At 42.8% G+C, this 14,172-nt stretch overlaps 1 protein-coding gene across 2 annotated transcripts in view; it reads right to left on the reverse strand.

The window, feature by feature from the left end:
• The window catches only part of IRAK1BP1 (interleukin 1 receptor associated kinase 1 binding protein 1), a 32,120-nt gene extending 18,199 nt beyond the window's left edge, over positions 1-13,921 (reverse strand). For both annotated transcript variants that reach the window (XM_054023882.1, XM_054023881.1), the window contains exon 1: positions 13,568-13,921. In XM_054023882.1, the coding sequence (XP_053879857.1) occupies positions 13,568-13,870 (303 nt within the window). In that variant the 5' untranslated portion in view covers positions 13,871-13,921. The remainder of the gene's footprint in view (positions 1-13,567) is intronic.
• Between the last annotated feature and the right edge of the window lie 251 nt (positions 13,922-14,172).

Consider the following 14,172-nt stretch of genomic DNA (forward strand, 5'->3'; position numbering starts at 1 on the left):
AATTTTTTTTTATAATTGAGAATATCAAAATATTTATTTTTAAGCATTTTTATCAGTTTAAATTTTCAGTTACACAAAATTATGGGTGGGATTGTCAATTATTTAATGACAGATATTGAGATTCAACAAATTAAAGTTTTAGAACTGTTAAAACACAAATTGTGAAAATATACAAACTATCGTTAAATTAAACTCTAAGTTCTCAAGCAGCATTTTTCTTACCCTGCCTATTTGTAAGTTTTTATTATTATCAATTGAAATATTTTTTCATTGGTTTGTGTGTATATGGTGGAATTGATGTTTCATGATATTTTTCGATAACAAGCTAATGCTTCCTCACCTTTCTATAAAATATGAGTTTGGAAATCTCAGTACAATTCCCAATAGACAAATCTCAAGTGCAGTTAATTTTTTGGCAGTCTCTTCAGTTAAGGCCAAGGGATGATTTGGCCACAGTGACCAAATCGCACTTCTCAGACAGAAGCATTCTTGCCAGAACAGGGCTGAGGTATATTAGCAGGGTGGCTGCCTGTGGGGAGGATAGAGAACTTGAGTCAATCCAACTCTAAAAATGTACTTAGCTTATAAATTAGCTTCAAGATTTTTTTTTTTTTTAAACAAATCCTACAATATTTTTTAATATCAGTAGGGAAATGTTGTCCATTTATTTGGAACCTTCATAGGAAACCCTTTTTCACTATTCTCCCAACCTCCCTCAAACATTACATAGAAATAACCATGATGACATGACTAATAATGAACAGCTGGCTTGGTAATCTGAATTATGGAGAAGAAAAATGTCCCCCAAGCCCATTCAAAATGTTTTAAGCCTATCCTCTCTCTACACAGATTCAAGTACAATTGCCTTATTTGATACTTTATATGTGTTACATAAGTACTTAAGGACACTGCCATCTTGTGGTTTTGGGTCCTATTACAACATAAATGGTGGTAAGACATTTTGTGTGCAGTATCTGTTTTGGTAATATTCCACAGGAAGTTAATTTTTATCCCATCACACTCCAGATTTGAAATTAACAGTTTTCAGCAATCATCAATTCCAGATGAAGATTAGTGGAAGAAATGTCTGCTCAATTATATTATTATTAACTTTTACAATAATATTCCAGTGGAGATTTTTTGCTCCTGTTTATGATGTTCTTTCTTGACAGAAAGGAAGGTGAGGGAAGGATGGATGTTAGTGGAATTCCTAATTAAAATTATGACTGACTAGATGAAAATGAAAAGTTTTTTGGTTTATTTTTAACTGTTTATGTCTGCTGTAAGTTTTTTTTTCTTCTTGAGGAGCTATCAGTTTAATCACACTAACCACAGAAAAAATTAGTTTTAGCAATACTTTAAGATGAGCTTTACATTTGGTGTCAAGGTCTAAGAACTTGTGTAGCAGTCTGTTCCATTTTCTAAGTTTCAGTGGGCAAGAAATGGTTCACGGTAGGATAATTTAAACATTAAAAAGGTTGTAGAGCAGTTTTTAAACTAGGAGATGGGGGAAAGCCGACTGCTGCAGAGGAGCATGTGGCTCGGACACAGATTTCTCTTAGGGGAGAGTCTAATGATAGAGAATCTCCAAGTTATAGTCAGGAGCAGAGGATGGAAGAGGATAAAGTAGGGGCCAGATCAGATGATAAACATTCACATAAAAAAGAATCTGATACATCAGAAAAGGGCAGACAAATAAACAGTGACAAGTTTTTAAAGTGCTTGTACACAAATGCTAGAAGTCTAAAAAATAAGATGGGTGAACTAGAGTGCCTTGTGATAAAGGAGGATATTGATATAATAGGCATCACAGAAACCTGGTGGACTGAGAGCAATCAATGGGACACAATCATTCCGGGGTACAAAATATATCAGAAGGACAGAACAGGTCGTGCGGGGGGGGGGGGGGGGGGGGGAGTGGCACTATATGTGAAAGAAAATGTACAATCAAATGAAGTAAAAATCTTAAGCAAATCCGCATGTTCCATAGAATCTCTATGGATAGAAATTTCATGCTCTAATAAGAATATAACATTAGGGATCTATTATCGACCACCTGACCAGGATGGTGATAGTGATGATGAAATGCTAAGGGAAATTAGAGAGGCTATCAAAATTAAGAACTCAATAATAGTGGGGGATTTCAATTATCCCCATATTGACTGGGAACATTTCACTTCAGGACGAAATGCAGAGATAAAATTTCTCGATACTTTAAATGACTGCTTCATGGAGCAGCTGGTACAGGAACCCACAATGGGAGAGGCAACTCTAGATTTAGTTCTGAGTAGAGCGCAGGAGCTGGTCCAAGAGGTAACTATAGCAGGACCGCTTGGAAATAGTGACCATAATACAATAGCGTTCAACATCCCTGTGGTGGGAAGACCATCTCAACAGCCCAACACTGTGGCATTTAAAAATGAGGGGGTTAGTTAAACAGAAGTTAAAAGGTACAGTGACTAAAGTGAAATCCCTGCAAGCTGCATGGGCGCTTTTTAAAGACACCATAATAGAGGCCCAACTTCAATGTATACCCCAAATGAAGAAACACAGTAAAAGAACTAAAAAAGAGCCACCGTGGCTTAACAACCATGTAAAAGAAGCAGTGAGAGATAAAAAGACTTCCTTTAAAAAGTGGAAGTCAAATCCTAGTGAGGCAAATAGAAAGGAGCATAAACGCTGCCAAATTAAGTGCAAGAATGTAATAAGAAAAGCCAAAGTGGAGTTTGAAGAACGGCTAGCCAAAAACTCCAAAGGTGGTACTAAAATGTTTTTTAAGTACATCAGAAGCAGGAAGCCTGCTAAACAATAAGTGGGGCCCCTTGATGATCGAGATACAAAAGGAATGCTTAAAGACGATAAAGTCATTGCGGAGAGACTAAATGGATTCTTTGCTTCAGTCTTCACGGCTGAGGATGTTAGCAAGATTCCCAAACCTGAGCTGGCTTTTGTAGGTGACAAATCTGAGGAACTGTCACGGATTGAAGTGTCACGAGAGGAGGTTTTGGAATTAATTGATAAACTTAACATTAACACGTCACCGGGCCCAGATGGCATTCACCCAAGAGTTCTGAAAGAACTCAAATGTGAAGTTGCGGAACTATTAACTAAGGTTTGTAACCTGTCCTTTAAATCGGCTTCTGTACCCAATGACTGGAAGTTAGCTAATGTAACGCCAATATTTTAAAAGGGCTCTAGAGGTGATCCCGGCAATTACAGACCGGTAAGTTTAACGTTGGTACCGGGCAAATTAGTTGAAACAATAGTTAAGAATAAAATTGTCCGACACATAGAAAAACAAACTGTTGAGCAATAGTCAACATGGTTTCTGTAAAGGGAAATCGTGTCTTACTAATCTATTAGAATTCTTTGAAGGGGTCAACAAACATGTGGACAAGGGGGATCCAGTGGACATAGTATACTTAGATTTCCAGAAAGCCTTTGACAAGGTCCCTCACCAAAGGCTCTTATGTAAATTAAGCTGCCATGGGATAAAAGGGAAGGTCCTTTCATGGATTGAGAACTGGCTAAAAGACAGAGAACAAAGGGTAGGAATAAATGGTAAATTCTCAGAATGGAGAGGGGTAACTAGTGGTGTTCCCCAAGGGTCAGTCCTCGGACCGATCCTAATCAACTTATTCATAAATGATCTGGAAAAAGGGGTAAACAGTGAGGTGGCAAAGTTTGCAGATGATACTAAACTGCTAAAGATAGTTAAGTCCAAAGCAGACTGTGAAGAACTTCAAAAAGATCTGGGCAACAAAATGGCAAATGAAATTTAATGTGGATAAATGTAAGTAATGCACATTGGAAAAAATAACCCCAACTACACATACAATATGATGGGGGCTAATTTAGCTACAACAAGTCAGGAAAAAGATCTTGGAGTCATCGTGGATAGTTCTCTGAAAATGTCCACACAGTGTGCAGAGGCGGTCAAAAAAGCAAACAGAATGTTAGGAATCATTAAAAAGGGGATAGAGAATAAGACTGAGAATATATTATTGCCCTTATATAAATCAATGGTACGCCCTCATCTCGAATACTGCATACAGATGTGGTCTCCTCATCTCAAAAAAGATATACTGGCACTAGAAAAGGTTCAGAAAAGGGCAACTAAAATGATTAAGGGTTTGGAACGGGTCCCATATGAGGAGAGATTAAAGAGGCTAGGACTCTTCAGCTTGGAAAAGAGGAGACTAAGGGGGGATATGATAGAGGTATATAAAATCATGAGTGATATGGAGAAAGTGGATAAGGAAAAGTTATTTACTTATTCCCATAATACAAGAACTAGGGGTCATCAAATGAAATTAATAGGCAGCAGGTTTAAAACAAATAAAAGGAAGTTCTTCTTCACGCAGCGCACAGTCAGCTTGTGGAACTCCTTACCTGAGAAGGTTGTGAAGGCTAAGACTATAACAGAGTTTAAAAGAGAACTGGATAAATTCATAGTGGTTAAGTCCTTTAATGGCTATTCGCCAGGACGGGTAAGGAATGGTGTCCCTAGCCTCTGTCTGTCAGAGGATGGAGATGGATGGCAGGAGAGAGATCACTTGATCATTGCCTGTTAGGTTCACTCCCTCTGGGGCACCTGGCATTGGCCACTGTCGGTAGACAGGATACTGGGCTAGATGGACCTTTGGTCTGACCCGGTACTTCTTAATTTTCCAGTTCAGAATTCATAATTAACAGATCACATGCAAGACATGTTATCTCATCCACTCCATCAGTTCATAAACCTATTCCCAAAAGAACCACACATGTAATTTACTTACCCACTGTATTTTTGTAGCGTTACTGAAATAAACCACCACTGTTCCAGAAAAAGGTCATTTATTTGTTTTGCAATAGCATGTAGGAATCTCAGTCATGGAAGAGAATCCCATAGTATTAGACCAGGGGTCGGCAATATTCAGCACCCGGCCCATCAGGATAATCCTCTGGTGGGCTGTGAGACATTTTGTTTATGTTGACCGTCCGCAGGCATGGCCCCCCGCAGCTCTCAGTGGCTGCAGTTCACCATTCCTGGCCAATGGAAGCAGCAGGCAGCAGCCCACAGGGACGTGCTGGCCACTGGTTCCCACAGCTCCCATTGGCTGGCAACAATGAACTGCAGCCACTGGGAGCTGCGGGGGGCCGTGCCTGTGGACGGTCAATGTAAATAAAATGTCTCACGGCCGGTCAGCGGATTACCCTGATGCTGCATGCCAAAGATTGCCAACCCCTGTGCTAGACACTGTATAAACAAAATGGAAAGATTGTTCCTGTCCCAAAGAGCTACCAGTCCAAGACTAAATGTCTTACATGGTGGTGCTATGTCTTTCTCTGCTTTTCCATTTTCCCCTACTCTTAAAACATGAAAATCCTACAAAATCTGCTACCACCATAAGCCTGCATTGTTTGTAAATTTTCTTCTGCTAGGAGGAGCCACTTTGCAGCCACTGCTAGTTGCACCATAGATGCTGAAATGAATGACCACTCCTTCCTTCCTGAACATGAAAAAACAACCTGAAACAAAATGTGAACGCTCAAGCCAAGGTGAAGAGCAACCAATTATGAAAAAGGAAATGTCCGAAGGTAGTCAAGTTTTGCTCTACCTCACTTTGGTTCTTACTGAAAAGGAAACAACCCATTTTACTTAGCATGAAAGGTAAGACAGGAGGTCACAGTTGGGAGAAAAAACTTAGTTTGAAAATGTATGTTCTTAATATACAGTAGCAATTGGCTATACCATTATTTGCATTTGTAAATTACCAATTAACATCTCAGGTGCAACTGCCTTTTAAAAACCTTTGGAGAAATGTACACAATGTACCTTTGCACTATGATAAACAGCATATAGTAGGACAAATGGAAATAGCACAGGAAAAGTTTGCTCTACTTTTTAATTCTATGTTTATTTTTTCTCCTCCTTGGCGCAAGTTTTTTATGCTTTGTTTTGTTTTTGTGATGAGGTCCCATCTATTTACTCATGGGAAATAGTGTATTCTGACACCTCTCAAGAGCCCCAACTAATTAAAAGATGACCCTGGACAGATAATCTGGAATTGAAAGCCATAAATACCTAGGTAAAGTTAACTGGTATTCAAAGCATACTCAAATTACAAATGGTATTTGTGCTTCAATCCCTCCTTTTCTCTCATCCACCTTGTGATGGCATCTTGCATGAGGCTTATAAAATTGGCAGCATGCAAGTCAAATGCAAAGAAGTCTGTCTTACTTTAATAGCATGAAACCTGTCTTAAGCAAACTCATGAGATCAACAAAAGTTTACTTGCTAAACAGGTGTATTTTAATAGAGGTGGAGCAGAGTTAGACTCAACAGATTTGAGAATACTTTGGGATTTCTTAGGGCAAATGGTTGCCTAGTAAAGGTGGTGTCTTGTCCCAGCCTTCAGTGTCTACTTATTTAACTATATATGTGAATACATATTATTGGAACAAACCTTTAACTGCTTTTCACATTAATGTCTAAACCAGAATTCAAGTAGCATGAAGTTTGTGGGGTTTGTTTTGTTTTTTAAACAGCTTCTGACCCTGAATCCTCATGCTACCACTATCACAAAAGTCACTGCTTATTTTTAGCAAGGTGGCCACTATTAACTGCCAGCTGCAATGTGTGTGTAAAAAAAAAAAAAGGGGGGGGGGGAGGGGAGTGAGTGGCAGAGGGCCTTAGTGGCTAAGTAAAAGACTATTTCCCCAAACATTTTACTTCTCTATAAGCCCTCAAAGCAGACTCTGTGTTTTGTAAAGTGCTGCATACACTTACAATACTCTATAAATAAATGCTACGGTGTGGTTTATTTCTGATAAAAATCCTATGTAAATATATATGGAAATTAGGTACAGCCCTCAGGCTTCCTGGCAACCTGCGAATGCAGTTCTTGCTGCTGCAAAGGTTGTGGTGTACTGATCTAGCCCAACTCCCTGGTACAACAAAAAATGATTAAGGGGAATGGTGATATGGATTAACAAAAGGTGTAAATATTTATAGCTTGGTTTAGTAATTCCCATGAGGGCTTAGATATCTTTACAAAGATTGGAAGGGTATAAACACCAGGAAAGGATATTAATTTTAGTGTGGTCCATAATGGTATTGATTAGAAGTAATGAGATAAAAATCAGCGTAAGACAAATTGCTAGTAGTGAGAGTTGTTAGATGGTAGAATAATCTACAATGCAAATGGAGGAAGTCCCAGTGTTGGATTGATTTGAATCAGAGTAAAACAAAGCAATACAACTTATACCACAGGGAACAGCTCCAGGAAGAAAAAACAAACAAAAAACAATTGGACTTTAGGTTGCTCTTCTGTAAGCTGCCTTGACCCTGATACCTTACTGGTATTGAGATACCCAGAACTGAATGTGGTATTAGGTGGACTTTTCATTAAGTATAAGGGAGAATTAACACCTCCCTTTTCTATGATCTGATGTCTCTACACCCGCAGTCCAAAACTGTATTGGCATTTTTTACCACTGTATCACACTGAATGTTCAGATCTCAGTGGCAGTCTACTCTCACTCTTACGTCTCACCAGCATTGCTTTCTGAGAAATAAATTTAAAGAAATTGTGTCAGACTGGTTTTCCCCAGATACATAGCTTGGCTTGGTCCAGGTCAGACTTCATTTTGTAAAAAAATGTTCAGGCCTCATTGGTGTTGGCAACACCTCCTAATTTGAGTAGTATCTTACTTTAATTTGCATGCTGTTTACCCATCTTCCATGTCATTCATGGAGGTGTTGTAGCACTTTGTGTCATCCTATTCTGAATTACCCTACTGGCAAGGCTGGAAGTCAGTTATTCACAACTTGGTCACTACAAGCTAGGCTTCCATGAATCATTTTTTTGTGGTCTTCCCACACTTTTTAAAAGAAGTATTCATTTACCTAGCAATGAAATATGAGATGGTTGGACAATTTATTAGGGTGGTTATTTCTGGTGTAGGAATAAAACCAGGAGTCAAGGGCTTCCCAATAATAAAGAATGTGTGAACGAAAAAACCAAACTGCACCACACATTCATCCACTGGATTTCATTCAGCAGATTTCATAATGGTGTAATTGCCTGAAATGCTATAAACCCTTGGATAAAGTTGTTTGCTTTCAGATTATTCTTTTGGAGCTAAAGCTGCAGACACCTCCCAAATAGTGTATAAAATACTGATTTTGAAACTGGGTTTGTGCAACTGTGACTTCAAAGCTTCCTCCTGGCCCAGCCCTGTACTTACTAAAAAATGCCATCCATATTTGAAAAGCTCACCAGTGTGGCTGTAACCTCCTGAAGCAGCTTACTTGGATTAATAGTTAACCCACAAAAGTTTGGCAGTAAAGAGCACTTTCCATAGAAAAACTCTCTCAGTAAGGAACCATTGACAGCTGTTGTAACTCACTGAATATTTTGGGGTAAGACTATTCATTCTGTATGAGCAGCGTATAGGAAGGGTCGATGCTGGGAGATTCCCCAGATGGATTTTAATACAAGTAGCAAGAAAAACAGAACTATGGACAAACTGGAGTCTAACAGGATAGACTCGGTCCTGTCTGTATGAATCATGTGCCAGCTGCATATATCTTAATAGGATTAGAAATATCTTGCTGGAGTGAATAAGTGTGAAGTTTTTTTTTTTTTTTTTTTCCAAATGTGAGCACTATATTCACACACACAAGCCACAGGCAGCTGAATGCTGGAAACCTACAATCTTCTACTTATCCATATAAAAAGTACTGAATAGTACAGGCAGCGGCACAAGCTTCCTCTGTCACTATCTACCTCATTCCGGATTTGAAGAGCCAGCTTCTAGGGGCAGGAAGACAATTCAGCTTCATTCACTTTCAGTCTTTGGTTTCTCAGATGAGAATAGCAACGAGTTGTGATTATGACATGGATCTCTCGCCACTAGAAAACTGACTGATAACCAACTTGATATACATAAGTTGGGCTAGATTCCTTCCAGCAATCTAGGGGTAACGCGAGTTCTTCTTTGGGGAATTTATATAACTGATTTAGTGGCAGCCTCTCATTTTTTTGCTTCTGGATATATTTTTGCCAACATAAATATCAATGAGAAAAGTATCAGATTAATGTGTCCTAGCCTGTGATGGAAGATCCCTGGTCTGTCTGCACTAGAGAGGTACAACTCCCACAACCAGTTCACTTTCCCTGTAAAGAAAGCACAATCATCATTCCCCTGTAAAATTTTAACCACGGTGCTGCCTCCTCTCTGAAAGAATTTGGAGGTATAACTCCCTGTTTTAACCCATTTGTTTTCTGAGTGGGTCAGAACCATAGGCAGGGATGAGGGAAGAAGAGAGAAGGGTGTGCCATGCTCTGTTACTGCAAGGGAACAAATGAGTGCTGCAGACTGGACAGAGGGGCCAGCAAGCAAAGTGTTAGTGCCACGCTTAACATATTAGCAACAGAGAGTATAGCTAGCACACTCTGCAGCAGAATATCTATTAGTGCACAATGACAATGAGGTGAACATAAAGGAAGGCTGAATAATCCTCCTACTTAGTAAGGAAAGCAGCAACTACTTCACAGGAGAGAAAGAAAAGCACAGATATTGAGACAGGATTGGCTTAGATAAAGATCCTTAAGGCAGCCTTGCAAAATATTACCCACACCATGAAAATGACAGGTTTCAGAGTAGCAGCCGTGTTAGTCTGTATCCGCAAAGAGAACAGGAGTACTTGTGGCACCTTAGAGACTAACCAATTTATTAGAGCATAAGCTTTCGTGGACTACAACCCACTTCTTCAGATGCATACAGAGTGGAATAAATATTGAGGAGATATATATACACACATACAGAGAGCATAAACAGGTGGGAGTTGTCTTACCAACTCTGAGAGGCCAATTAAGTAAGAGGAAAAAAACTTTTGAAGTGATAATCAAGATAGCCCAGTACAGACAGGTTGATAAGAAGTGTGAGAATACTTACAAGGGGAGATAGATTCAATGTTTGTAATGGCTCAGCCATTCCCAGTCCTTACTCAATCCTTTGTTGATTGTGTCTAGTTTGCATATCAATTCCAGCTCAGCAGTCTCTCGTTGGAGTCTGTTTTTGAAGTTTTTCTGTTGTAATATAGCCACCCGCAGGTCTGTCATTGAATGACCAGACAGGTTAAAGTGTTCTCCCACTGGTTTTTGAGTATTATGATTCCTGATTGAATAGATATGTGGACAGAGTTGGCATCGGGCTTTGTTACAAGGATAGGTTCCTGGGTCAGTGGTTTTGTTCAGTGATGTGTGGTTGCTGGTGAGTATTTGCTTTAGGTTGGGGGGTTGTCTGTAAGCGAGGACAGGTCTGTCTCCCAAGATCTGTGAGAGTATTGTAGTTTTAAGAATGCTTGATAGAGACAAGCACCTACAAGATCTCTATTGATCTAGGCTGAGGTTGATGTTGGGATGGAAATTATTGAAATCATGGTGAAATTCCTCAAGAGCTTCTTTTCCATGGGTCCAGATGATGAAGAGACAACCTCAGCCTAGATCAATCCACACAAGCGGTCCATTTCCTGGACACTACTGTGCTAATAAGCGATGGTCACATAAATACCACCCTATACCGGAAACCTACGGACCGCTACACTTACCTACATGCCTCCAGCTTCCGTCCAGGACACACCACACGATCCATTGTCTACAGCCAAGCTCTAAGATATAACCGCATTTGCTCCAATCCCTCAGATAGAGACAAGCACCTACAAGATCTCTATCAAGCATTTTTAAAACTACAATACCCACCTGCTGAAGTGAAAAAACAGATTGACAGAGCCAGACGAGTACCCAGAAATCACCTCCTACAAGACAGGCCCAACAAAGAAAATAACAGAACACCACTAGCTGTCACCTTCAGCCCCCAACTAAAACCTCTCCAGCGCATCATCAGAGATCTACAACCTATCCTGAAAGATGATCCTTTACTCTCACAGATCTTGGGAGACAGACCTGTCCTCGCTTACAGACAACCCCCCAACCTAAAGCAAATACTCACCAGCAACCACACATCACTGAACAAAACCACTGACCCAGGAACCTATCCTTGTAACAAAGCCCGATGCCAACTCTGTCCACATATCTATTCAAGTGACATCATCATAGGACCTAATCACATCAGCCATACCATCAGGGGCTCGTTCACCTGCACATCTACCAACGTGATATATGCCATCATGTGCCAGCAATGCCCCTCTGCCATGTACATTGGCCAAACCGGACAGTCTCTACGCAAAAGAATTAATGGACACAAATCTGACATCAGGAATCATAATACTCAAAAACCAGTGGGAGAACACTTTAACCTGTCTGGTCATTCAATGACAGACCTGCGGGTGGCTATATTACAACAGAAAAACTTCAAAAACAGACTCCAACGAGAGACTGCTGAGCTGGAATTGATATGCAAACTAGACACAATCAACAAAGGATTGAGTAAGGACTGGGAATGGCTGAGCCATTACAAACATTGAATCTATCTCCCCTTGTAAGTATTCTCACACTTCTTATCAACCTGTCTGTACTGGGCTATCTTGATTATCACTTCAAAAGTTTTTTTCCTCTTACTTAATTGGCCTCTCAGAGTTGGTAAGACAACTCCCACCTGTTTATGCTCTCTGTATGTGTGTATATATATCTCCTCAATATTTATTCCACTCTGTATGCATCTGAAGAAGTGGGTTGTAGTCCACGAAAGCTTATGCTCTAATAAATTGGTTAGTCTCTAAGGTGCCACAAGTACTCCTGTTCTTTTTACCATGAAAATGAGTGTGGGCAAGTAAAACTTAGACATGGATGTGCAAATTTTCATGATAAGTTTGTGAGCTGAATTTAAAGGCAAGTTTCCTTCTAAATCTTCCACAAAGCAGTGCCCACTGTGCAAGGAAGCTCCTTCACAGGAGATTTCTAAGTCCTAGCCAGAAAAAGGAGGTATAAATTAAAGAGCCGTCAGATTTTAAAACTAACAAAATTATCCTTCACATCTATTACCCCCTATATACACGCTTCCAATTTGTGGTAAGTTTGTGTTACTTATTGATTTTGAAATAAAATGCCAAAAATAAAAAGCTTTGAAGAAATGGATGTAAAGATTAAAAAATAAAATGTTTTAAATGCAGCAAAGTGCTGGCTTAGTTTTTGTTTGAGAATTTAAGACATGTCTTACCCAATGCCCCCCACATCAACAATGCCAGTGAAATGTTGATGGAACCCACAGTGCTGCACCTCAGGAGGCTCTTAGGATATTTTGTTACATCTAACTGTAATGAACAACGAGACAATAAAATCAGTGATCCCTTGTTGGATAGAATACAGAAAAATCTCTGGTTTATAGCTCAATTTTGGCATTTAATGCACGTATAGGTCTCCTCCAGTTCAGTAACACATACTCCAATCACTGCACCGTTTGCAATCCCTCACCAACTCTGCTTCTTGTCATTGCTGTTGTTTTCGTAAAGAGTTTATTAAAGGAACATGAAGTCAATGGAAAGAGAATACAACCACTGATATCAGCTGGGTGCTCGGGGCAAGTGAGCAGGTGCTGGGGTGGGGAGGGTGTTGGGGTTTAGGTAGGGTTGCCAGGCATCCAGTTTTCGACTGGAATGCCCGGTCAAAAAGGGACCCTGGCGGCTCCGTTCAGCACTGCTGACTGGGCCACTAAAAGTCCAGTCAGTGGCACAGCAGGGCTAAGGCTGGCTCTCTGCCTGCCCTGGCTCCACACGGCTCCTGGAAGCGGCCAGCGTGTCCGGCTCCTAGGCGCAGGGGTGGCTACTGGGGCTCCATGCACTGCCCCCACCCCGAGCGCCCATTGGGGGCAGTATCTGCGGACAGCACACAGAGCTGTCCACAGCTTTACCCCTCCACCTCAGAGCTGGACATGCCAGTTGCTTCCAGGAGTCACCTGAGGTAAGCCCCAGACAGAGCCCACACCCCAAACCCCCTCCTGTTCCCCACCCCCTGCTCCAGCCCTGAACCCCCTCCTGCATCCCACATCCCTCATCTTGAGCCCCACCTCAGAGCCCATACCCTGAGCCTGCACCCCCTCCCACACCCCAACCCCCTGCCCTGAACCTGCTCCTGCACTCCGAACCCCTCAGCCTCAACCCAGAGCCCCCTCTTGCACCCTGAACCCCTCATCCCCCACCCCAGAGCCCACACCCCCAGCCACAGCCCTCTCTCTCCAGCAGCCCAACCTCATATCCTAGCCGGGTGAAGGTGAATGAGGCTGGGGGAGAGCGAATGACAGAGGAAGGGGGGATGGGGCGAGCGGGAGGCGAGGCCTCGGAGAAGGGGTGGAACAAGGGTATTGGGTTTTTTGAATTACAAAGTTGGCAACCGTAGGTGCTGGTCATGGGCGCTCAGGGGGGTTTAGGACTTGGGGTGGAGAAGGATTAGAGCCAGTGGCGGGTTTAAGGCTGGGCACTCCCGAGGGGGGATGACGGTGGGGTTTAGGGCTGGGCACCCCGAGGGGCTGAGCGTTAAGGCGGGGAGCGCGGCGGGGAGGGTGTTGGAGTTTACAGCTGGGGGCTCCCGTAGGGGGCGGGGTGTCTCCGGCCCGCTCTCACCTGCACCCCGCGCTGCCGGGCGCTCTGCGCGATGTACTCCAGCCGCCGGCTCACGCTGCTCCGCGCCTCCCCGGCCTCCCCCTTCCTGCTCCCCAGCCGGATGGAGACCCGCGCCCGGTCCGGGGCCGCGCACAGCTCCGCGCTGCCGCTCACGTGAACCTCCCGCCCTGGCGGCACTGGGGTTCCGCGGCCGCCGAGGAGCCCCGGCACCGGCTCGTTCTCCCGCCCGCGACCCCCGAGCGGCGGGGCTAAAAGCTCCGCGAACACCCGGGCGGGAGACAGCGGCAGCGCGGACAGCGACATTCTGCAGGCCCGTTACAGCACCATAGCAACCAACGCTACGGTGGCCGAAAAGCCTTCTCCCGCCCATAGCATCATGGGAACGATAAAAGAGGGTCACGTGACGCACCCAGGGTCAGCCCGCGATTGCCATATGTCTGTTACTGGGGCGGAACTAACTGCTCACGGCCCCAGAGCGAGGCGGAAGCTTTTCCGGAGGCTCCTGGGCACACTCCGCCATGGTAGTTAGGGAGGCTCGGCTAGGCCTCGGAAGTTCCTTCGCGGGGTGCAGCTCCGCCACCACCGGCTCCGTGGCGCTTGCGGCC

This window comes from Malaclemys terrapin, chromosome 3, assembly GCF_027887155.1.
Source record: "Malaclemys terrapin pileata isolate rMalTer1 chromosome 3, rMalTer1.hap1, whole genome shotgun sequence".
Classification (NCBI taxonomy): Eukaryota; Metazoa; Chordata; order Testudines; family Emydidae; genus Malaclemys; species Malaclemys terrapin.